The sequence below is a fragment of the Bufo bufo genome, chromosome 6, assembly GCF_905171765.1.
Source record: "Bufo bufo chromosome 6, aBufBuf1.1, whole genome shotgun sequence".
In the NCBI taxonomy this organism is placed as follows: Eukaryota; Metazoa; Chordata; class Amphibia; order Anura; family Bufonidae; genus Bufo; species Bufo bufo.
The window spans coordinates 356252170-356278229 of record NC_053394.1 but is presented as its reverse complement, the minus strand read 5'-3'; the positions used below and the strand labels follow the sequence as shown (position 1 = coordinate 356278229).

Here is a 26060-nt window from a genome sequence, read left to right as displayed (position 1 = left end):
ATTTTCACTCTGTTCAGTCAGGCCTCTCAGCTGACGGCTCCTTATCTCTGATCTCTGACCTTTATAAACACTCATTATAGCGCAGTTCTTATCTTACTGATAGGAATGTGGCTTAAATAAATGTTTATGCCCTTTTAATAATTTAGAGATAAGGTTTATTAGATGACTGGCACAAAGTGAAAGTAAAAAGTACGATTCACACAGCTAGAGAAACGATTAAAGGGAACCTATCATCAACCTTATGCTGACATCACGGAGGGCAGCATAAAATAGTGACAGAAATGCTGATTTCAGCAGTATGTCACTCATGAGCTAAAAGTAAGTGGTTGCCGAGAACCAGAATCATAATCATTGCAGACTGGGCCTGGAAAAGAGTCAAATCTACCTGAGAAGAGTCCTGGTTATACATAGTCTCCTGCTCTCCCACCCATCTGCTAATGATTGGCAGTTCTCTCCTAGAGAGAAAGAGAGAAAACGAGGTAGAAGCCGGTCAGTCATCAGCAGGTGGGCAGGAGAGCAGGAATTCATGAATAACCAGGACTCTTCTCAGGTGGCCGGGACTCTTTTCCAGGCCCAGTCTGCAAGGATTGTGATGTTGGTTCTCGGCAACCACTTACTTTTAACTTTTAAATGACCGAACACTGAAATCAATTCACCTGTCTCTACTTTATTCTGCCGTTAGTATGGACAGCATAAAATTGATGACCGGTTTCCTTTAACCCTTTGTGACAGAACGGCTCACTATTTTTAAAAGGACCAATTGAAAAAATTATTTTCAGCCCAAAATGAGCAAAATGCAATCCTAAGGGAAAAAAATTGCCCCCGAATGTGTACCTAGCCTTCAAGTAAGTGTTTATAAGCTGTTAATAATTTAGAGATAAGGGTTATCAGATGATAAAAGTAAAACTTAATCCATTATGACAAAAAACAGTGGAAAACTTTTAATAAAGACCAATTGAAAAAATAAATTATAGCCCAAAATGAGTAAAATGCAATAAAAAAAAATTTTTTGGGCCTCTTATGGTGTCCATAGCCTTTAAATCCCTTCAGACATAGACATTCATATAGCACTGACTGGAACAGGCCTGGTGCACATTGCAGAGTTGTTGTCTGTCTGTAGTGGGTGATGCCATGTGGCTCTTTGTCTTTCCAGGATTCGGGCAGTGCCAGGGACACTGACTCCTTTCTGCCTTCCCCCGCTCCATATGTGCCCCTCCTCGCATCACACACTTGAGGGTGTGAATAAGAGACCTTTGTAAAGGAGGGGGATCTGACTTGGAAGGGTTCCCCAGTATGTGCTGGAGAACAGTCTGCTTTATGTGAGTCCCAGCTGGAGCATAAGGCATTGGCCTCTGAAGGGAGATATTGAGACAGCAGAGCACGACCCGGGTATTTTTATTTTAGTTTTATTTTCTCCAGACAGACTGACTTGAGCATCGTTCATGTTGTCTGGAGATAGAAGCGTGCGATGAGCTGAACTATTTTATCTGAGGCCAAGGAATAGCGATTGTGTTTTTTGCCGCCATTCAGATGGGCTTAACGGTTTGCAAAGGGGAGGATGGGTAGAGGGAAAAAAAATAAAAAATTAAGCAGTGCCAGTGCTTGCAGCAACTGTGTGTCATAGTTAAAGGGGTTGTCCCACGAAAAATATTCTACATTTTTTTCAAACCGGCACCTGGATCTGAATACTTTTTATAATGGCATGTAGTTAAAAATTTAGTATAGCCTTTGAGTTTTTTACAGAAAACTATGTGTATAGCGCCACCTGCTGTTTGTCCTTTTTCTAAATTCTCTGTCCAGCTCACTGTGGTTGACAATACAACTGACGCCAGCTGCAGCAGACAGGACACGCCCCCTGTCAAGTGCGAAATAAATCTAGCAGAGCAATTGTAGCAATGAATGCGAAGATCTATGGATCCATGTAAAGGTACAGGGCTGGTTCTAGCTTTGTTAGAAAAAGGCTGCCATGTACTCTTTACATTACTTATGGGATAATCCCTTTAATTGAGGGCAGGCGTGCTCGGAGGCAGGAGGATGAATGTGAAGATACCTTCTCATAGCGTCTGGATCACTTTGAGACTTGTATCGCTTAACATTAGTCCCCCCCCATCATGTAGTGTCTACAATGGTCCTACATATGTGGCCATTGGTTGCCTTATTGAACATTCACCCAAACTATTTACTCCTCTGTTACTCAATGATGGCACTTTACTCACGTAAAACTGGAAAGTCCCTCTCTTGGTCAGCGTCCCATGACCTCCCCTTCCTGTGCTGTGGCCTACAGAAGAAAGATTGTGTAATTCCAAAGACCTCTTCCAGTATAAAAACCTCCAAATTTCTGTTTTGTAGGAAGTGGAAATATCTACTGCACTACTGAATAAATGCCATGCCTTTGGTTACCAGCAGTAGTGCACCATGGTTATTAGGTAGGGTAAATGCTGTTGTGCATGGCGCGGCCGTTCTGATGAATGACGAGTAGGCTGGGTTGTCCAGCTTTATTTTATTTTTATTTGTTGTACCTGCGGAAGGATCCATACTCACCTGCTCCCTGCTGTTCCGTTCTACCTCCTTGGCTCCCTTTAGTGGTCTTCTGATGTCCGGCCTGCAAACTTCCGGACAGGATCACATGCGCTGCTGCAGCCAGTGACTGTCCTCAGCAGGGACCTGCAACTTGGGGGCACGTCATTGGCTGCAGCGGCTCACGTGACTCTCTGGAAGTTGACAGAGACCAGAAGACCATTGAAGGGGATGCAGTAAATAAAATGAAAAATAAAAAATCTGGATATGTGGATTATACATGAAAACTATTCAACATCCTTCAAACCAGGCCAGCGCCTAGATCTGAACACTTCTGTAATTGCATTTAATTAAAAATGTAGTATAGTCACTGAATTATTCAATAAAATCTATCTTTATAGCGCTACCTGCTGTTTGTTCTTTTCCTTATTTCTCTGTCCACCGTGCGGAGGTGGTTGCACATGCTCTGTTCCATCCTGCAACTGACACAACCATATGTGTTAGAAACTGTAGCAGTTACAGGAAGAGAGCTGCAGCACATGCCTCCTGAGCTGCCAGAGGAAGAGAGCTGCAGCACATGCCTCCTGAGCTGCCAGAGGGAGAGAGCTGCAGCACATGCCTCCTGAGCTGCCAGAGGGAGAGAGCTGCTGCACATGCCTCCTGAGCTGCCAGAGGGAGAGAGCTGCAGCACATGCCTCCTGAGCTGCCAGAGGGAGAGAGCTGCAGCACATGCCTCCTGAGCTGCCAGAGGGAGAGAGCTGCAGCACATGCCTCCTGAGCTGCCAGAGGGAGAGAGCTGCAGCACATGCCTCCTGAGATGCCAGAGGGAGAGAGCTGCAGCACATGCCTCCTGAGCTGCCAGAGGGAGAGAGCTGCAGCACATGCCTCCTGAGCTGCCAGAGGGAGAGAGCTGCAGCACATGCCTCCTGAGCTGCCAGAGGGAGAGAGCTGCAGCACATGCCTCCTGAGCTGCCAGAGGGAGAGAGCTGCAGCAGAAAGGGCATGCCCCCTCAGCTCTAGCAGATCTAGTTCAAGCTGGAAGTAATGAATGGGGAGGTCTCGGATCCATGTGAGGTGGTACGGGGCTGGTTCTAGCTGTGATAGAAAGACATTGTCAAGTACTATATGTCTGATTTGAATTTTTTTACATTTAATCATAGGATAACCCTTTTGCGGTTCCTGTACACCTCCAGGGCTTGTTTGGCTGACGGCTATCTCTCCTGATTCCCCCATGCCCTTGCGGTATGTGCCCGGCTGGGCATTGACTTGTTTTCAATGGGGACGAGAGGAAAACGTCACTGCCAGACACCCCTTCCCCGAGAGAACAAAAGGATTGATATTAAAATCCAGAGCACCCAATCCTTCTCAAATCGGGAGTTCCCCATACACGTTACACTGTCAGCCAGTCCCTTGGAAAAGGCAAGTATAAGGCTGGGTTCAGACCTGAGCGTTTTACAGCGCGTTCAAACGCGCTGTAAAACGCTCAACACATGAAAACCAATGCTTCCCTATGGCCCTGGTTCTCACTTGAGCGTTTTACAGCGCGTTTGAACGCGCTGAAAAACGCCCTACGCTCAAACAAGTTCTTGAGCTTCTTTGGGGCGTTTTGACGCGCGTTTGTGGCCATAGGACACTGCAGTCAATCACACAAACGCGCGTCAAACGCGCGTTTACTATTGCAAAAAACGCACATAAAAACGCGCGACAAAAACGTGCGTTAAACGCGCATATCAAATATGCTCAGGTCTGAACCCAGCCTAATGGGCACGACCTCCTCTAGGTTGTCCAGATACCGCAGTGAGGCATATGGTCAGGGGTTGGCTTCATTAAAGGGTTTATCTAATGATGATTATACAGATTGCTCTTGTATTATGCCAGGAAAACCATTCTTTTGAAATGGAAGACTCCCAAAATTCCCACTAAACAAAATTGGGTACAATTAGTCAACTCTCCGATCTAGAACTATATAAGCTTGTCTATGAGCATAGGGGAGTCCCTGACCGATTCCTAGTGCTCATACAGTACTACAGGGGGGTCGGCTGAATGTTTGATGTTTGCATGACTGATTGTGTTCGACGCAATTTTGTATCTCATACCTAGAACTTCTTAAAATGGTGCCATATGTGGTTTTTATCTTATTTTTTTTTATTATTTTTCTCTCCAATCCGGTATTGTGAGATGGCCTTGTTTCAGTAGAGTTCACTGAACTACACCGGTGGGTGTGTTGTATGTGAATTGTCATATCCTGGGTTTTGTTGTGCTCTTTCTTTAAAATAAATAAAAAGACACTATTAAAAAAAATTCTGTACTTTAGAGGATTTAATTATCGTCCATCCCGCCATACTGTGAATCGATGCTCTGTCTTGGGAGGAATGAGCTCACCAGGAACGGGGCAGTCTAAAGAGCGAGACATAAAAGCTCATTTTATCTTCTCTTTGTATTTGACTGTATGGCAGGAGGAGAAGTCCATGAGATGGCAGGCCGTGACCTTCCCCATGGCGGTTGTGAAATGATTGTTTTCTCATCGCATCATATGATTGTGTCATGCGTCTTTTTCGAGAAGTCACGTCTTCCATTGTTCAACCTGCAGAATTTCACTCAGGACATAGTAGAAATTGACACCGATTATTCCCCCCCAGCAGGGTGTGGATGAGATCTCTTAGAGGGGTTTTCCAGGATTTTGATACTAATGATCTATCCTTAGGAAAAGATAGAGCATGTCCTATTCTTGCTTGCAATCGCAGACAAGAATAGACATTTCTATCACAGCTGGTATCCGTGTTTTGCGTACCGCTAAGGGTAAATGCACACGTTCAGGATTTACGTGAGGGCAATCCTCACTGAAATCGGACCGCATCAATTGGTGCGGATTTTCCTGTCCCCATTGAAGTGAATGGAGAAAATAAATAAAATAAATTGACATGCTGTGGATTAAAAAAATCTGCACAGTAGGTCAAAATCCACATGGAAAAACTACCCATCATGTGCATGACCATTTCAAATTCTCTTAGAATACAATGTACATGACCTACGGTGTGGACTTTCCCGCGCAGGTGCGGGATCTCTTCGCCGATCAGGAGAAGTCGGACGTCACTCAAGAAGAGCAGGGCGTGCTAAACAGAGGACCTGGGCGGGATAAATGGTTAGTAGTCCGAGCCTCTAGGTGCTAAATCAACGCCCTCGTAGCACCTAGAGGCTCATTAGCATAGTGTGTGTTTTTAGGAGAACGGCGGCAGGGACAAAAGTATAAAGAACACTGTTATGTACTGCTGACATTAGCACATCGCTAATGTCTGCCAGCTACATGACAGAATTTCTGATAGAAACCCTTTAATACAGAATGCTAAGTATAATGTCAATTGAGGGTTAAAAAATAACTCGCCTCATCCACTTGATCGGGCAGCCGGCATTGTCTTCTTTCTGGACTCACAACATGGCGAGCGCGGTGACGTCAGCGCAGGTCCTGCTGATTAAGGGAAGATAGAAGATCCTTCTATCGTCATTCAGAAGGACCTGTGATGACGTCGCCACGTGGTGAGCGCAATTACGTCAAAGGTCCTTTTGCAGGTTCTGAAAGAAGACTATGCAGGCTGCGCGATCAAGTGAATGAGGTGAGTTATGTTTTATTATTTTTCAACCCCTCAAGGCACATTTTACTAAGCATTCTGTATTAACAATGTTATAGGGTAAAATAATACAGTGAATAGACTTTAATGGGATCCCGGGTTGCTCATCCCTATCATCTCCTAGCAACCATGCATGAAAATCACACTGCATCCGCACTTGCTTGCGATTTTTCACGCAGCCCCATTCATTTCTATGGGGTCTGCATTGCGTGAAAAATAAAATAAAAAAATCGCAACCTGTTCTATATTCTATTTTTATTTTTTTACGCAACGCACAAGTGATGCGTGAAAATCACCGCTCATCTGAACAGCCCCATTGAAGTGAATGGGTCCGGATTCAGTGCGGGTGCAATGTGTTCACCTCACGCATTGCACCCGCGAAATTCTCGCCCGTGTGAAAGGGGCCTAAGTTGTATACTTCAGGATTCCTTTTACTGTAAGTCCCATTCAGGAATCCTTCTCCTGAGAACATGGATGTGTCCCTGATTTCTGTTGAATTTCTAACAGATGGGGAGAGAAGATAATTTTTTAGTACATTAATCCACCCATTTGCTGGACCAGCTGCTAGGCATGCTGGGCATTGTAGTGTTGTCCTCAGAATCCGATGATGAGTAGACAATGCATTTAGATATGTCTGCTGCTGGCTATGCATATTGTGGAAGGGGAATAATCTTGGAAATCATAAGAAATATTTACAAATCTTCAATTTTAGCGGTTGGCAAGCCAATACCCACTGTACAGAGCGCCTTTCATTTCCCTGGTCACATGATTAGTCACCTGACGCGGCACAGCCCTAGCAGTGACAGTAGTCACCTAGCATAGCTGATTTCCCCTGTAACTGGGGCTGCCTGACAACAGACAGCGTTTTTGAAGTACAAAACCACAAAAAAGCCTGGGATTTATTTAAACCCTACACAGAAGTGGGGATATTTCAGGGGCAGGGATAAAATGTCCCAATTTGGGCATTTTAAATGTTTGTAAGTTGCAGTGAAATACGTATAGTGTAAAATAACAAAAACATAATTGATTAAAAATTAAGTAAAAAGAAAACTAAAGAAAATAAGTACAGATGTAAGGCTACCCCCAACCGGACATGTAGTATATCAAAATCAACAGTAGGTGATGACGAACAGAAATAAAAAGTGAATTTTTCTGCTAATCTTTTAATTTGACAAAGTAATATAAAAAAAATAAAAAAAAGAACCCTCAAGGTTATTTTAGGTTAATTATAAGTATGAAAGATTCTAATAAAAGCAAACCCTGCACTGGTTACAAAAAAGAAATGCAGCAAAAATGGCAGTCAACAAAGATCGTTATAACCCTGTGCAAAAAAAAGAAAAGTGACTGTTCTCCTGGGCTTGAAAAACATAATATTTCAAATGCGGATTAACTTGGTTTATGAAGAAATAATGCAGCACACAATGGGAAAGATTTATTATGGTTCTATGCCAGAAAAGTTTCAAGTTTTGTCTCAAATGCCGTTTTGCAACAGATTTGCGGCTTCTTAGACTTTTCTGACGCTTTCACCATCTTTCCAGACATCGGGCAGGGGGGGCTACATCTGAAATCTACTCCAGCTCCTGGCCGATGTAGGCTTCCGTCTAACGCACGGACAGCAGAAGATGTGACATAATAATAAAAGGCATGTGCATTACGGACTGGAGGCCTGCCCTTTCTGTACCGCGGAATGCACACGGCTGGTATCCGTGTTTTGCGGATTGTGAGCCCTTACAATGGGTTGGCAAAAAAAAAAGGATGCAACACTGACGTCATCCACATTTTTCTGTGCACCATAAAATACATACGGTCATGTGATTGCACCCTAAATCTCCCCTTTACTTCTGGAAGGCAGAAAACCCTCCAATAATAAGAATGGTAAAGGGGTATTCCGATGCGGTAAACTTGCATAAAATAGGATAAGAGAGAACAAAAATAACGTGAATCCTTCCCTTATCGATCTTCCTCTGCTGCGGTCCCCACTCCTCTCCACTTCCCCTTCTCGGGGTCATCCCATTGGAAACCGTTTTTCCTGTCCGCTCATCCATTCTCTGTGGCTAGTGATTGGCTGAGGGGGCAGGCCTAGCCATTTCCAGGGTGTTGAGCCCGCCAAGAGGAAGCAATGAGCAGCATGAGCCAAACTAGCGGATGAGCAGAGTCTGGGAAGTATTCACAGTTTTTTGCTCTTGTTGACCGCATTTTTTGAAATATTATGGCCCCAGAATACTCCTTTTAAAGGGATATTATAACTACAATTTAATATTGTAAGAAGCAGGCAACCTTATGGGGCTGATGGCCGAGTGGCTATTCAGGTGACGGCTGTCTTGCCGACTCCCTCACACTTGGCCAACAAGAAGTATAGAGGTAGCCACATGTTCTCGTCTCCTCTAGACCCATAACTCCCCTAGAATTTGTGTGATAGGGAAATGCACACCCACCTCTGACGTAGGTGGCTGTGATAGGCGGGCTCTGGGTCACAGAGTATGCCCACAACACTCTGCTATAGAAGTCATCTCCAGAAGTCTGGAAAATCTGGGTGGAAACCCCACCAGACCTCGTAATGGTGACTGAGATCCAAATGCAGATTAGTGGGGGGGATTTATTCATTTATTTTTTTTCATGCGTTTTTGAAAATAAAAAAAAAAACACAGGAGGTTGTAATTTCACTTGGAGCGCCCCCGACTCTTTCCTTCTGTGCGGAGTGAGGTGTATTTGCTTTGCCAAGTATTGACAGACTACAGCGCGCCGTCCCCTGGTACCATTGATCAGAACTGTACTTTGTCATGGATTTTGGGCGGCTCCGTGCAGTTGTATGTAGTCTGTGTTGTTCCTCTTCGTGGAGGGGGCGTTTTGGTATTCCATGTATGTGTGATCTAGTCACTCCCCCCCCCCCCCCCCCCCCACTGACCTTCCATTAAACCACATTGCCCTACTCCTTTCACCCTTTCAGTGCCATGCCCCTTGCTTAGAGCTGCAGTATGGGTTTTATCTTGTATGACGGCATGTAACTTCCTGTTATTACTCACAGTTTCGCCTTCCTCCTTTCAGCGTGGAGACGCCGGAGCCAAACCAAATTTCTGGACGGGACTGCAGTGCAATGAGAAGCCCCGTGGTCTAGAGCCAGATGATCCCGGGCCACACTGACTAGCAGGTACCCCTACCCTCTGCAGTCCTTCCGTAGTCCCATGGCACATCAATTACTACATAGGACCTGGCACCATCATTGTTTTTATGTTCTGCCATCTGTTCCACAAGATGTCTTTACTTATAGAGCCGAGCATTATATTTAATATCTGCAGAACAGATTAATAAACCTCATTGTGGATGACTGAATTCTTCTAAAGGGAATCTGTTACCTACTTCTACTGTCAGGGTTGTCCATCTTTCCAAAACCCAGGAAATAAATTGTGTTCGGTATTCTAATGAGGCTCAAAGTGCCTAGCGGGATGTAATCAAGCCCGTACCCGCTTCTTCATTTGTTCCTAGTAACTCCACTTGTGCCTTCCAATAAGCCCCCTCCTATGCTATGTCACTAGCTTCATTCAGATCTCCCGCCAGGTCATAGTCTGCCTGACCAAAATCTTGCGCAAGTGCAGAACAGAAAACTGAGGCTGACCTGGCAGGCAGAGTTGAATGAAGATGGAGACTTTGCAGAGGAAGGGCTGTCTGGAAGGTGCAATGGGAGGCACAAGTGAAGAGGCGGGCATGGGCTGTTGGAGGAGGTGGGCATGTGCTCCTGAAACCGTTGATGAAGCCCCTCTGGGCACTTCGAGCCTAATTAGCATACTGAACAAAGTTAATTTTCTGGCTGTCAGAAAGACGGATAACCCTGACAGAGGTATAGTTTTAATAATGGTAGACCGAGCTACAGTGCATTGGTTAAAGAGGACCTTTCATGGGTCTAGACCAGGGGCGTTGCTAGGCTTAAACATTCGGGGCCTGGGCCCCTGATGTTTTGTCCCAGGCCCCAAATGTCCTGCCTGCTAGATACAACTGTATTGCCATCCTCAGGACAGCAATACAATTTAATCTAATGCACTGCAAGATCTAAAGGACCTGTGATGACATCACAGGTCATGTGATCAGTACAGAAGTCAGGGGTTGAGAAGGACCTGCAATGTCACCATCATGTGACCAGTGCAGGAGAGGATGATCTTCAGCAGTGAGGAGGAAAAGCTGTGGTGATGTCTGCTACATCAGGAGAGGTAAGTGAAGGGAGAGGCAGAGCAATGCTGGTAGTTGTGGTTATTTAACTGGGACTGTATGTTAGGGCTGAGGGGAGGGATGTTATCATGGGACTAAATGTTCAAGGGTGATGATATTTACATGGGACTGTATATTGATGGTGGCTGTGGGAGTGGGTGATGTTATTTACATAGGACTATATGTTGAAGGCGGCTGTGGGAGGGGTGTTATTTACATGGGACTGTATGTTGAAGGCGGCTGTGAGATGTGGTGATGTTATTTACATAGGAATGTATATTGATGGTGGTTGTGGGAAAAGGTGATATTTACATGGGACTGTATATTGATGGTGGATAGGGAAGGGAGTGACGTTATTTACATGGGACTCTATGACGGAGGGAGGGAAATAGTGTTATTTACATGGGACTGTATGGTGGAGGGTCTGAGGAATTATAGTTTGTGAGCACACTAAAGGGAGGAATTTAACTACAGGGGGCACTGCAGGGGAGAGCATTATAACAGTAGGGGGCGATATAAATACTGGAGGCAATGTAGAGGCATTTTAAATCCAGGGGACATTAGGCGTTCTTATTACTACTGGGGGCTCTATAGGAGGGACTTATAGATCCGCCTTATTTCTTCTAAGAGCACTATGGGGGGGCTTATTACTACTGAGGGGTCTGTAGAGAATTTAATTACCACTGGGGGAACAACAGGGGGGCTTATTTCTACTGGGGGCTCTGTGAGGGCATTATTAATAAAGGAGGGTTCTTCAAATAATGGGAGCACTTTTGGGGAGCATTATCACTGTTGGGGGGGGCACTGTTGGGGGCAGTATTACTAATGAGGGCATTCTAGAAGGGAATTACTATTAGTGGTGCTTGGATGAGCACTATTACTATGGGGGGGGGCCACGCGCTATCTGTATGGCACTTATTTTTCTTCAGGATAGTATTTGGGGGTATTAGGGAGCACAGCAAGCAGCTAGATAACACTGTGGGGACTCCATGTTGGGGGATGATGATGATAGAAATGTGAGGAAGCCAGGATGTCTGTGTGTCACACTCTGCAGAGACAAGGCGCAGCTGAAAGATGTTTTCTGGACCGAGTGGAGAAGATGATGACCGAGAAGATCTACATCAGAGGAGACGTCACCTGGAGGCACTGGATGTGAGCGGTGTGTTCTGCTGTATAGCAAGTACAGCAAAATGCAGAGTACGAGGAGAGGGTCGACTTAGGCTACTTTCTCACTAGCAGTACTCTTCTCCAGAAGGCTGTACCGGCGGGGGAACAGCCTGCCAGATCCGTGCTACCGCTAGTGTTCCGGCCGCAGCACAGCAAACATGCCGAGAGGTGGGCTGAAAAACACTACAGCATGCTGCAGTTTTATTCCAGCCGCCTCTTGGCATGTTTGCCGTGCTGCGGCCAGACCTCCGGCCCGCCCCCATTATAGTGAATGGGGCCAGAGTGGACAGTTTTCCCGCCTGGTATGTAAATGAATAGCATCGGTACAGGAAGGAGGAGACTGCCCTGTTTCTCAATAGGCGTCTCCTTCTCCCTGGCTGTAGCGCGGTCCAATCGCAGCGGAGAGCGTCACAGCCAGGGGGAAGGTGAGCTTTTTCTTTCTCCCTGGCTGTGAATCTCTCTGCTGTACATGCACTACTTTATTGCGGTGCGGAGTGTCGGATGGGTCCTGTCTCCGCATATGGCGGCACTACGGTCGGTGCCCGTGCATTGCAGACTGTAATTTGCGGTCCACAGCACAGTCCTGGCCGGCACGTGTTTGCGAGCATGAGCACTAATGGATGCCGTTTTTGGTGTGGATTTGGGGGAGATTTATCTCCCTGCACCACTTTTTGGCTTAAGGTCGCAAACCTCGTGTTTGCGACTTTTTAAACGCTACTTGTGCCAAATTTTGTAGCTAGTGACGTTTTCACCAGTTTCTGAATGGTTGGCGAGGACGAGCGTGTCCAACATTTACTTCATTTGTGCCTGAAGATGGAAATCTATGGAAGCTCTGAGCGGCTGTAGATTTCATTCTGGCACACGGACAGTCGGCGTATGTGCTTAATTTATTATGAGGCCTGCTCCTCGTCATAAATTAGTCTCATCCTCCTGCAGTGCAGGAGATTTAAAAAACGAGTGTAAAACGCTGGTCTTTTTAATAAATCTTGCATGCCCCTATCAAAGTGCAGAGGGCACTGCAGTTAGACAGAGCAGAGCCTCTAGGTGTAATGACAACGCCCCCGTTGCTCCTAGAGGCTCATTTGTATATATTAAAACATCATTTTTCTCAGTAATGCGGACACATATGAACATGGGACCAACACGGATGCCTTCAGCTGCCAACAGGCCAGTCAGTTTCATAGGTACAAAACTGCTGACAAATGCCCTTTTAAGCTTTTGAATAGGAAAGGGCATTATCAGCCACCAACCTCCTCCAGGTCTGTTAGGTCATGCCCGATGTGTTACTTGTGCCTTCTCTGTGTCACGCCTTTTACCCTCTGCTCTTCTTCTCCCTGTGGAATTGCATCATAAATTATTCCCGAGAGGCCTTTACCCACACAGTCCCGACAGACACGTAGTGAAGGAATAGTGGCGTCATTGTTTCCACACTCTTCCCAATTTCTCAGCGCTCCATTTTCCTCTCCACTTCTGCATTTGTGAATTTGTCCTCCATTGCTTTCTCCCACTCACAGATTCGTGTGTGCAACACTCGGCCATCTGTTCCTCCCAGGAGACGCTGTATTGTGCACACAGACTCCATAGCTCTGTGTATACACTTCTCTGTCATATCGCTGTAATCCTTAGGGGTAAATGACTCCGGATACATGCACATGGTGCCCAGATTTTTGTGCTGCAGATGCGCAAAGTAATGCAGTAGCATAAAAGTCAATGAGCCCTCCCAAACCTCCCGTGCACATTGTGCAATATTTCCAGACGTAAATTTGACCTGTGGTGCGGATTTTACAATCTGCAGCATCTCGGTTTGTCGCGGATCTGTAGCAGATTTGAAGCAAAATTTCCCCCATTGACCTGGGAAGGTTGTTTTCTACACCAGATCCGCATAATATGTTTTTGATACAGATTAAATTTTTATTTTTTTTTTAAATCTACTTTTTTTTCACCCAAAAGTGGTCGAGTAAGTGCATTTGGCTATTTCCGAAAATCCCTTAGCAGAGAGTGGCTGCTCTCACTTCTAGGGTCCCATTCTGAAGATAGGAGGGGGTCCCAGGCGTGGGACCCGCTCCTATCGGACATTAATGGCACATCCTAGCAATATGCCATCAATGTCCCAGATGGGCCAAGCCCTTTAATAAAAAAAAAAACGAAACCAAATACTTGCTTCTCGTGGTGCTTGCCCAGTCACAGGCTGAAGCAGCCACATGGGACAGGGCATAATCGCAGGGGAAGTCCACAAGCAAACCCACACCAAAGGCGGCACGATTTGGCACAAATTTCCCTGGAGATGATTGACTGCAAGACACCTCCGACATTGTTTTCTGTAGTACGGAAGACCATGGTATCACATGGGCATGTTCACAAGTGATTTTAATGTGATGGTCTGTTCAACAGTATGAGTGATTGCACACTACTAACTAAATGGACTACATGTTCTGGCTGACTCCTAAAGCCTACAGTATTATAATATAAAGTGTAACCCCAACCCCTTCCTACAGTCTTGTGAAAAAATTAGGACACCCTTTGAAAGCATGTGGTTTTTTGTAACATTTTTAATAAATGGTTATTTAATCTCCGTTTCAACAATACAGAGAGATTAAAGTAATCCGACTAAACAAAGAAAACTGAAGAAAAGTCTTTTCAAGATCTTCTGTAAATGTCATTCTACAAAAATGCCTATTCTAACTGAGGAAAAAGATAGGACACCCTTGCCCCTAATAGCGAGTGTTACCTCCTTTGGCTGAAATAACTGCAGTGAGACGGTTCTTGTAGCCATCTACCAGTCTTCGACATCGGTCTGAGGAAATTTTACCCCACTCCTCAATGCAGAACTTTTTCAGCTGTGAGATGTTTGAGGGGTTTCTTGCACGTACAGCCCTTTTCAAGTCACCCCACAGCATCTCAATGGGATTCAAATCTGGACTTTGACTTGGCCATTCCAGGACTCTCCATTTCTTCTTTTTCAGCCAATCTTTGGTTGATTTACTAGTATGTTTTGGGTCATTGTCATGTTGCATGGTCCAGTTCCGCTTCAGCTTTAATTTTCTAACTGATGGTCTCACATGTTCTTCAAGCACCTTCTGATACACAGTAGAATTCATCGTGGATTCTATGATGGTGAGCTGACCAGGTCCTGCTGCAGCAAAGCAGCCCCAAACCATGACACTTCCACCTCCATGCTTCACAGTTGGTATGAGGTTCTTTTCTTGGAATGCTGTGTTTGGTTTACGCCAAACATGTCCTCTGCTGTTGTGTCCAAATAATTCAATTTTGGACTCATCTGTCCAAAGAACATTATTCCAGAAGTCCTGGTCTTTGTCAACTTTATCGCTGGCAAATGTCAGTCTGGCCTCGATGTTTCTCTTGGAAAGCAAAGGTTTCCTCCTTGCACACCTCCCATGCAAGTTAAACTTGTACAGTCTCTTTCTGATTGTAGAGGCATGTACTTCTACATCAACAGTAGCCAGAGCCTGCTGTAGTTCTCGAGATGACACTTTAGGGTTTTTGGATACCTCTTTTAGCATCTTGCGGTCTGCTCTTGGGGTGAACTTGCTGGGGCGACCAGTCCTGGGCATGTTGGCAGTTGTTTTGAAAGCCCTCCACTTGTAGACTATCTTCCGGACAGTGGAATGGCTGATTTCAAAATCTTTTGAGATCTTTTTAAATCCCTTCCCAGACTCATAGGCTGCTACAATCTTTTTTCTGAAGTCCTCTGACAGCTCTTTTGCTCTCACCATGGTGCTCACTCTCACTTCAACAGTCAGGAGCACACCAAACTAAATGTCTGAGGTTTAAATAGGGCAAGCCTCATTCAACATGCAGAGTAACGATCTACTAATTATGTGCACCTGGTGTGATATACCTGTGTGAGATCTGAGCCAATTTAAGAGGGAATACATGTGAGGGTGTCCTATCTTTTTCCTCAGTTAGAATAGGCATTTTTGTAGAATGACATTTACAGAAGATCTTGAAAAGACTTTTCTTCAGTTTTCTTTGTTTAGTTGGATTACTTTAATCTCTCTGTATTGTTGAAACGGAGATGAAATAACCATTAAAAATGTTACAAAAAACCACATGCTTTCAAAGGGTGTCCTAATTTTTTCACATGACTGTATGTGACTGGTCTGTTCTATGTGTAGTCAGGAGTCCACTTAATGCCGTATGATCAGGACTGAAGCTTTGCGATGTGTTAAATTTGCGCATGGACCAGGAACTGGTCCTCCAGAGCCAGAGACAATCTTTGTAGGTGCTCTCGGCAGAAAAGGACCCCGTTTCTGAGCTTCTGATTGGCATCGTTCATGGGCAACTTATTACCTTCTCTCCACTCGGAACACATGTACGCCCGGTTTACCAGGCATGAAGTGGTCAGGAGGGATAGTGGTCGGGCCAACAGTTGTCTTTTGTGTATGGCTAGCCTTGAGGGTCCGTTCACATGGGCCAATACATAGGGCAATGATTGGGAACCAGCCTTCCGCGTGAGCCGCATTTCCATGCAGCCATCATCCCTCTGTATGATAAAGAATGATCGTTGCTTGGATCATTCACTACCGTACAGGTTCATTGTTGATGGGCTGATTTTATATGATCGGGTCAATGGACAAATCAGCATTTTGTTCATTTGATGGATGGTCGGCAGCGCCCGATCCTCGCCCGGTCTGTTTTCTTGCACAATTGTTTGCTTATTATATAATGCCCTTTTTATTATAATACATTTCACTTGCTTTGTACATTACGCACTGTGCAGTGCCCACTGAGGCTTTTGTCTTTTTACCATGATGTTTTTTTTCCTTTCTGCAGATATGGCATCCGTCAATAAAAACGGAAGCAGCTCGCGCCTGCAGAGCCGGAAACCTCCTCACCTCTCCATTACCATCCCTCCTACTGAAGCCGAGCGGGAAGCCAAGCAATTACGGGTACAAAACTGATGTAGAGGGAGATGATGATCGTGGTGATGAATACAAAGTTAAAAATATTAAATGATGGGGATGAAAAGCCTGGGATAACCATTATTTTACCGTAGTAAATGTATTACTTATTCTAGTACCTGAGCCATTTAGGAAGTGGCATTTGGAAAAATCGAGGAAGTTTGGCTGAAAGGGATCATGCCATGATTTAGAAACTGAAAATCAGACATCATATAGGACATGACAATCTCTTTCTAAGAAAGCTAGAACCAGCCCTGTACCTCACATGGATCCAGAGATCTCCCCATTCATTGCTCCAATTGCTCTGCTAGATTATATTCAGCCTGGCAGGTCAGTGGGCATGTCCTTTCTGCTGCAGCTCTCTCCCTGTAACCACCACAGCTTCTAACAGAACATATGGCTGGTTGCAGTTGAAGATTTAAACTGAGCACGTGCGACCAGCTCAGTGAGACGGACAGAAAATAAGGGAAAGGACAGAAAATAAGGGAAAGGACAAACAGCAAAGGGTGCTACTAGAGCAGGGATGGCCAACTTGTAGCTCTCCAGCTGTTGCAAAACTACAACTCCCAGCATGCCTAGAATGTCTAAAACTATTAGCCTACAGCAGGGGATGGTGGGAATTGTAGTTTTACAACAGCTGGAGAGCCGCAGGTTGGCCATCCCTGTACTAGAGCATCTCAGCTCTGTACAGAAAAAAAAGACATCATATTTTAAAAAAATATATGTTTAGCTCAAAATGAGTACAATGCAATAATAAAAAAAAATTGCCCCAAAGGTGTACATAGCCTTTAAGGCTGTATTACACTGGCCGATTTTTCGACAGTTAATGCTCGTTAGCGATTATCGATCATCTTGCCGTGCAAACGCTCGTTTATCGGGCAATTCTGTATTTTAAGCATGCTTTAAAAAACAATCTGCGCTTGCTGGTGTGGGGACGAGCGATGGCATAGCAATCTCTCCTCCCTATACTGCGGAAGAGATCGCTGCATGTAATAGCAGCAGTCTCCTCCGCTAGCTAGCAGGTGATTGCCAGGAGTAAGTGCTTCCTTACTGACAATCGCTTGCTCAATCAGCCTGTATAATACAGGTATTAATCTTTTTAAAGTTGAGTCCTGGGCCTACTGCTGCTTTCAGACACCTCTATATAATGGCTTCCATGGATGCCACACAGACATTGTTCACGGACATCACATACCAGGAGGATCAGCTTTTTAGGACCCAATTTTGACGTGAAACTTGACATGTGACCCTTGTACCTGACTACGTAAGATGTCCACATGTTTATTTCCCTGTTCTCTTACAGCCCCTTACCAAACCAGTGTACCAAAAGAGCGTCAGCCTGCAAGAACCAAGGAGGGTAGAAGACAGCGCCACAGGTGACAGGCCCGGCTTTAGAAGACAAACGTCGCTTTCACAAAGCATAAAAAAGTAAGTGCTGCGCCACTTTGTTTGTTGCTACCGTTTTTAGCAGGGCTATAATGAAGTGGCGAGGAGCCTCTCCCGCACTCCGGAATCGTGAGCGCCTCTGCTTTACACAGCTCAGCATAGCACATCCCTCCTCTGCCTGTGCCCGCTCTGCTAAAGCCTTTCATAGCACATCTATGCCAGCCTTTAGGAGATCTTCTCTGGTATTGACCGGAGCAGCGTGTGCTCCTGCTTGTACAGAGCTCAGGGTAATCCATACCGCCATATACAGCAGTGTACAGGAGGAGGGATTGCAAAGCGCTATAGTCATCTAAACTTCCCAAAAAATAACGTATATTAGAAAAAAAAATAGTTTAATGCATTTGCAGTAGGATTTAATGAACTAAGTTTAATGAATTAAGTTTAGGTACACTTTAAGTTGTATGAGACAAACCATTTAAACTACTCTCAGACAATGGCGGCATATCTCTAGGATTTACCCCCGCCCCCCTTCCCCCTTTGTCTTATAGGTGCGGGTCCAAACGCTGGGACCTGCACCTATATTGGGAACGGAGCCCCACAGATTGGTGGCTGGAGTACTCCAGTCTGGCCACTACCAAGCGCTATCGCCGTAGAAGTGAATAGGAGCGCACCACTCATGACCGTCCACCGCTCCCATTCACTTCTATGGGCCTCTACGGAAATAGCCGAGCCAGCGTTATTTTCGGCAGCCCCATAGAAAATGAATGGAGGGCGGGTGTGCAGTGCTCCGGCCACCACTTTCAGGGCTATGTTCTTAATATAGGTGCGGGTCTCAGTGGTGGGACCCGCAGCTATAAGACAATGGGGGAATATCTTTGCGATATGCCCCCATTGTCTGAGATGAGACAACACCTTTAAGTCCTCCTTTGTACATTTTTGTTTCTGCATTTTAAAATAATGTGTTTTAAGCATGCAGAATGTTTTTATAGACTGTAAAGTAACACCGGACAACATTGCTTACAAACTGCAGCAGAAAATGCAGGGGAAATGGGCGTAAAGCTGTTCTTTTTCTTCTCTCAGAGGTACAGCGCAGTGGTTCGGTGTGAGCAATGACTGGGAAGGAAAGAGACAGCAGTGGCAGCGCAAAAGTCTTCGTCACTGCAGCCTTCGTTATGGAAAGCTTAAACCCCAATACCAAAGGGATATGGAGCTGCCCAGCCAGGAGACTCCCTCCTTCCAGACCACGGAGTCTCCTGCCACCTGTCGGCTGCCCAAGGTAGGCTGGTAACATAAATTATCGCTGTGTACACTGGGTACCAAATCCCCATAAAATGCATGAACATACAGTTGTAAACTTGTCCACTTTTAACTTGCTGATAGAAACTCTGTACCCAGATGCGAAATTAGGAAATGATCGCCATCTTAGTATAAGAAAGCCCTGCTATTAATTATAATCACCACCTGAAAAGGGCATGATGACACCGTGCTTTATATGTGTCTTATAAAAGCAGCACATGGAAGTTCAAGTCCCCTAGTGGGGCAAAAGAAAAAGAAATTAAAGGGAGTTTGTAACCAGGAAATTCACTGTTAAACCAGACACATTGCCTTGTAGGACTAGCCCAAAAAAGGAAACACTAACCTGCTGTTTTTTCACCAGAAAGAGTGTTATCCAATAATCCTAAATCGGTATAATGCTATGCGACCCTGGCAGTGCTAGAAGTTCAGGACGGGTGCTGCACTGCGACTCTCTCGTCTGAAAGCAGCATTAAAGGGGTTGTCTCAGCTTGGAGCCAACAACCCCTGAGGGTCCTAACCTGTGCCCCTGAATATAAAAAAAACTTCACTCAGCTGTCCCAGGACCAGGAAGTAGTTTGGTCCCGGGACCACTACAGCAAATGATAGGCCGCAGTGTTCACAGCAGTGATGTTGCACTCAAGCCACTGTGACCGCTGGGGCCTGCGGCAGGACTGCAGACTGGAGAGTTGGGTTTTGTGTTCAGGAGCACACTTTAGGACCCCAGGAGAGGTGTCAGCTCCAAGGCAGGATAACCCCTTTAATAAAAGTTAATCAGTGAGTTATACGTATACCCCAAAATGGTGCCATTGGAAAGTACATCTCATCCTGCAAAAAACAAGCGGTGTAGATGGCAAAGAAAAAAAAGTTAAGGCTCTTACAATGCGACAATGAAAAAACTGGTTTGGTCCTTAAAGCTGAGTTTCCACAATGACTGCACAAATCTGCAGGGGGGAGGAGGTATTACTTTCATAATGGCATGGCTGCTGTCTTCTGTTGTATCATAGTAATGGTAATGTTTTATGCGGGTCAGATAATACCCCAGGGATCAGCAACCGTCAGCACTTCAGCTGCTGTGAAACTACAACTCCCAGAATTGTAGTTATAGGACAGCTGGAGTGCTAGAGGTTGCTGATCCCCGTGATACGCATTGTAATGATAGAGCTTTGTTCACATTGTCATCTGCAGTCTCAGCAGATGTGATGGAAAGAACAGGGCTGTATGCAATGCTATTCCTGGGTGGACTTCTTTGTAAGTCCGTACGGTCTGTGGGGCATTTGTGTTATTAGTCGCGGAGTGACCACACATTCACAATTCAAAAATCCCCTGTAAATGGAAGTCATGAGGCATCTCACCTGTAAATAACCTGAATGTTACTAACCAGAAATACTTCTATATAAGGCGTATTTCTGGCCCAGATTGCAACGCAAAGGTCCTTTGTGCCGCAATCTGCCAGGTCTAAAAAAGTGGGCTGGGAAGGGGACTTGCCGACAGGCTTGTCTCATTTACCATTTTATATGCTAGGAAGCTGTCTTACATTTAAAAGCGGCGGAGGATCCTCTACATAACTCCGGCAGATCCACAGCCAGCTATAGGGGATATTAAGACCGGCGTCTAAAACGCCGGTCTTAATAAATAACGCCCTATGTGTCTACAAGAAACTGTGCTCCAAAACACATCAGGAATCTAATTTCTGTTTCTGCCTTTGTCTAGATCGTGGATCCATTGGCACGAGGACGTGCATTTCGACATCCGGATGAGGTGGACCGGCCAAGAACCCCTCACGCCGGAGTTGCCCCAGTGACTCCTGGAGTAATGTCACTGACGTCCTTCACTAGCGTACGCTCGGGGTATACCCGTTTACCACGGCGCAAGAGGGAAAGCGTGGCACACATGAGCTTTCGTGCTGCGGCTGCTATTATTAAGGTACTACCATATTGTCCTGCTTCATCCACGCCTGTATCAAACACCCAGTTGTTAATGTAGCATGTAGTCCTCAGAGAAAACTGCTTCCATCTGCACACTGATGCATCTCTGTGTAACCCAGGACTTATGTCTTGTGTTCAAACGCGTTTGCAGGGTCGCCCCATATTAGACACCCCCCACAGCCGAAAAGCTGGGCAGAAATGCAGCTTTGCTTATCCTAGCTTCATGGATGAGGATACGGTGGATGCCCCGGACACTCTGGATTCCTCCTTCTTCAGTAAGGCAAGAAAAGTTTCTCTCTAATTTCAGGTAGCCGTTTCTTATTGCTCTGCATCATTCTTGTTTCTTCAACATGTTTTTTTTCCCTTGCCTAGGTTGACATGCATGATGAAACCTTCTCCATGCCTGATGATGTCTTTGAATCTCCCCCTTTATCTGCGACTTACAGAGCGCACATGCCAACCCCTGAACTTAAGTCAGAAGGACCCATAGCAACCGTGTAAGTGTCTACTTGGTTTCTTAATGGGGTATCCCGAATCTGAGACCTATGCCTGGCTGAAGGCATCAGGGGTCCCTCTGCCCTACTTTCTTCCAGGCGACGTGGCTGCTTGCTGGCGCTTATTTGGCTCCCATAGACCAATGGAAGCCGCGCACTTGTGCAGCCACTTCATTGTTCAGCCTGTGACTGAATCTGGATGCTGCACTGCCTGGCAGGAGTGGGGTAAGGGGACTCCCTGTTCTTCTGGTGGGGTGAATGTCTCTCATACGGGAGAAGCCCTTTAGGCATCCTAACTGTAAGTTATGATCTTAGGTTTGCACTAAGATTAAGGCCTCATGCACACAATCATATCTGTAAATCGCGGATCTGCAAATCCGTATCTGCACAATATGGATGCGGTCTGTGTGTTGTCCGGACCCATAGAATGTGTCTGTGGTCTGAATTTTGCTGACATGTTCTGTCTTTTTGCGGAACGGACATACAAATGCAGAAAGTACACAGATGATTCATGTGCTTTTTGCATCCATCGGTCCATTCCACAGAAGATAGAAAATGTCCTGTTCTTGGCCGTAAAATGCAGACCACGGGCGCATTAAGTTAGTCTGCAAAAAATGTGGTTGCAACATGGATGGTATCCTTATTTTGTGGACCTGCAATTTGCGGACCTCAAAATACATAGTCATGTGCATGAGGCCTAACAGATATTTTATACAATCTTTTATAGCTTTATGTTTCTATGAAAGTTCTGCTTGAATAAGAGGTGATATCCCAAATGGATCTTCTTTTCTGGCAGTAAAGAACCTATGAAGCCCTCTCCAACCCTGCCTGGACACCCACGTAGAGGGAAGCGCATTGCTTCTCAGGTGAAGCATTTTGCATTTGATCGGAAGAAGCGCCGCTATGGCTTGGGAGTGGTGGGGAACTGGTTAAATAGGACTTACAGAAGAAGTATCAGCAGCACTGTGCAAACCCAGCTGGAACATATCGACAGCCACAGGTGAGAAATGGCAGTACGTAGAGTATATAGAGCATCTGGCGAACAGGCAGATACATTCGGGTGTTAAAAAAAAACTCTCATGCGTGTTAAACTTGCAGCTTGATCTGCAGCCTTCATGTTATAGACTAGAAGGCGATGTGCTGGGCGTACACACACGTTTTATATATATATATATATATATATATATATATATATATATATATATTTGTGCCTGTCCATTTGTTTTAAGGTGCATTTACATGGCCTTAGAATCGGCCATGTAAATATGCCACCGATTACCCGATGAAAGAGCGAAACGTTCGTTCATCGGGTGATCCTGACGTTCATGCAGGCACCATCGATCATTGCTTCTGGCCAGCAGATCATGCTGTTTAAACAGTGATCTGCTGCTCAGTAACCATGATTCTGTATGAGGATGAGGCATCACAATAGCGATCCCTTGTCCTCATACAGAGAAATGTAAATGTCCCGACAATCGGCCGCTCATTTGGCCCGTGTAAATGCAGCTTTAGACCGAGAGCCAGATACAACTGATGTAGGTGTACTGCACTTCAGAGCACAGATCTGGGGTCTATAGACTGATGGCACCAGACCGAAAAATGTAGCATACAGCATTTTTCTATCTAGTGCGATTTGATATTCGGCACCATAAGTGATGCGTCGGATGTATGAGAACAATCCCATAGAAAACTAGCTCAGTTCTGGCTTCAGTTCTCTTCTGGGGTTTTCTGCAACACACACCGGAGAGGAACCGAGCCAGATGGCAGGATACATGTTAAGCGAGTCTCGCATGTAGATTTCAGAATAGATTTTGCTGAATGTATTACATATCACCAGGTATTAAAGGCCATCTGTCAGCAGATTTGTACCAATGACACTGGCTGACCTGTTACATGTGCACTTGGCAGCTGAAGGCATCTGTGTTGGTCCCATGTTCATATGTGCTCTCATTGCTGAGAAAAAGATCAATATATGCAAATGAGCCTCTAGGAGCAACGGGGGCGTTACCATTACACCTAGAGCAGGGATCATCAACCTCCGGCACTCCAGCTGTTCTGAAACTACAACCCCCACAATCCTCCTTTCACTTCTGTGCCAGTTGCAAGAACTGCCGAGTAAGCAATTTGCGGAACGCTACAGGAGGCCCATTATAGAAATGCCTATTCTTGTCTGCAAAACGGACAAGAATAAGACATGACTCATAATTTTTGCGGGGCTACGCAACGGATGCGGACAGCACACAGAGTGCTGTCCGCATCTTTTGCAGACCCATTGAAATAAATGGTTCCGTATACGGAACGCGAAAAACCCTCGTGTGCATGAGCTCTTAGAGGCTCTGCTCTCTCTGCAACTTCTGCACCTTCATTGCTTTAATTGACAGGACCAGGCAGTGAAAACATCATCATGCATGTTCCTATCAAAGTACAGAAGGCGCAGTAGTTTCAGAGAACTGATCCTCTAGGTGTAATGAATACCCCTCCCCAAAACATCATTTTTCTCAGCAATGCGGGCACATATGAACATGGGACCAACACAGATGTCTTCAGCTGCCAAGTGCACATGGAACAGGTCAGCCAGTGTCATAGGTACAAACCTGCTGACAGATGCCCTTTAAAGCTAACCTGTCACACTAAACTGTGGGCAGCATGCGAAACAGCAGAGTGAACTGAGATTGATAAATTTCCTCCTATACATCAAACTGGTGTAAAGTAGAACCGCCTTAGTTTCCCATAGCAACCAATAAGATTCCACCTTTCATTTTTGTCAGTTTCTATGGAAAATGAAAGGTAGAATCCGGTTACTATGGACAGCTAAGCCAGTTCTACTTGACACCAGTTTGATAAATTTCTCCATAGTTTTTTCGGTAAAAGATTCTGTATATTTTGTATTTTAGTCATTTAAACCCCTGCGTGTTGTGGGTTTAGGAGTCCAGTGGACAGTCGTACTCAGTAATTGATCTCCACCTCTATATGCACAGTCATACAGGGAAGGCTATCCATCATTGAGTGAGACTAACCACTTGACTCCCATGGGTTAAAATGATGTGCTCTATGAAAAGACATTTCTGCTTTGTTTGCTCTAATTTACTACAATTTTATGTTCTCTCCAGTTGTGGTGTGGTCACTCTCCATTAAAGAGAATCTGTCAGCAGGTTTACAGGGCCAGGTGGGAAGACAGATATGCCTGGCCCTGTCACTCATGAGGGGTAAGGTGGAGATGAGTCGGTGCTCCAGGAGGTTAGGCCTGCCCCTTAGTGCACTGAAGACCTCGTTAGCATATCCAATAAAACACATATTTGTCAAAAACAGGGACACAGAGTTAGGCCTATTGCACACGACCGTATGGCTTTTTCAGTGTTTTGCGATCCGTTTTTCACGGATCCGTTGTTCCGTTTTTTGTTTCCGTTGTGTTTCCGTTTCTGTTCCGTTTTTCCGTTTGGCATATACAGTATACAGTAATTACATAGATAAAATTGGGCTGGGCATAACATTTTCAATAGATGGTTCAGCAAAAAACGGAACGGAAACGTAAGACATACGGATGCATTTCCGTATGTGTTCCGTTTTTTTGCGGACCCATTGACTTGAATGGAGCCACGGACTGTGATTTGCGGGCAATAATAGGACATGTTCTATGTTAAAACGGAACGGAAAAACGGAAATACGGAAACGGAATGCATACGGAGTACATTCCGTTTTTTTTGCGGACCCATTGAAATGAATGGTTCCGTATACGGACCGTATACGGAACGCAAAAAACGTCCAGTAAACGGGAAAAAAAAACGTCCGTGTGCAATAGGCCTTAGGCTTCTTGCCCACGACCGTATGCCCTCCGAAATATACCGTCCATATGTCCCGGAGCGGCATTAATCGTGCGCACGGGAGCACACAGCATCATAGATTACAATGATTCTGTGGACGTCGGGCTGCCAGCGGTACTATTGTCCCGCACTCATGTGATCATATGAGTGCAGTACGATAGCCCCGCGGGGCGGCACGACGTGCACAGCATCGTTGTAATCTATGATGCTGTGCGCACGCTCAATGCCGCTCCGGGACATATGGTCCGCTCGCGGACCGTATATCTCGGAGGGCATACGGTTGTGGGCAAGAGGCCTTAAGCACAAGAGTGGTTGTGTCACTGAGCAGGATAATAATGATAATTTTTATATATTGTACCAACGTAATAATGCAAAAAATTTACCTCAAAGAGTCAGAAAGCCCCTTTTATGCGACTTTTTGAAGCCAGTTACTAAATTTAGTAACCCAACAAAACGGGTTCACTTAGTCTTAGTAAATAAGCCATAGTTACTGGTAAGTTGAGAGCATTAAGGATGCTATTACACATTCACAAGCAAACTACAAATACCAGATACAAGTACAGATGGCGCCCAGCAGTCAGAACGTATACCGACGCTCATGCAATAGCACTTCGAGGGTTTGCGTTGCAAACTAGACCACGTGTGTGATATGTACCTAAACTGTCCCTTTATTTCTGGAGACTATAGACTCCTGTACAGAAATCAT

The 26060-nt window shown here is 45.3% G+C and overlaps 1 protein-coding gene across 4 annotated transcripts in view; it reads left to right on the top strand.

The window, feature by feature from the left end:
• Positions 1 to 26060, top strand: part of RHBDF2 (rhomboid 5 homolog 2) — a 68126-nt gene that overhangs the window by 22964 nt on the left and 19102 nt on the right. For 2 of the 4 annotated variants that reach the window (XM_040435512.1, XM_040435513.1), the window contains 8 exons: positions 9189 to 9291; positions 16305 to 16420; positions 17736 to 17860; positions 18899 to 19094; positions 20825 to 21037; positions 21191 to 21319; positions 21412 to 21536; positions 22330 to 22533. In XM_040435512.1, coding sequence (XP_040291446.1) covers positions 16307 to 16420; positions 17736 to 17860; positions 18899 to 19094; positions 20825 to 21037; positions 21191 to 21319; positions 21412 to 21536; positions 22330 to 22533 — 1106 coding nt within the window. In that variant the 5' untranslated portion in view covers positions 9189 to 9291; positions 16305 to 16306. Of the gene's footprint in view, positions 1 to 9188; positions 9292 to 16304; positions 16421 to 17735; positions 17865 to 18898; positions 19095 to 20824; positions 21038 to 21190; positions 21320 to 21411; positions 21537 to 22329; positions 22534 to 26060 lie in introns of those variants that run through there. The other 2 variants (XM_040435515.1, XM_040435516.1) reach the window with 2 other exon arrangements.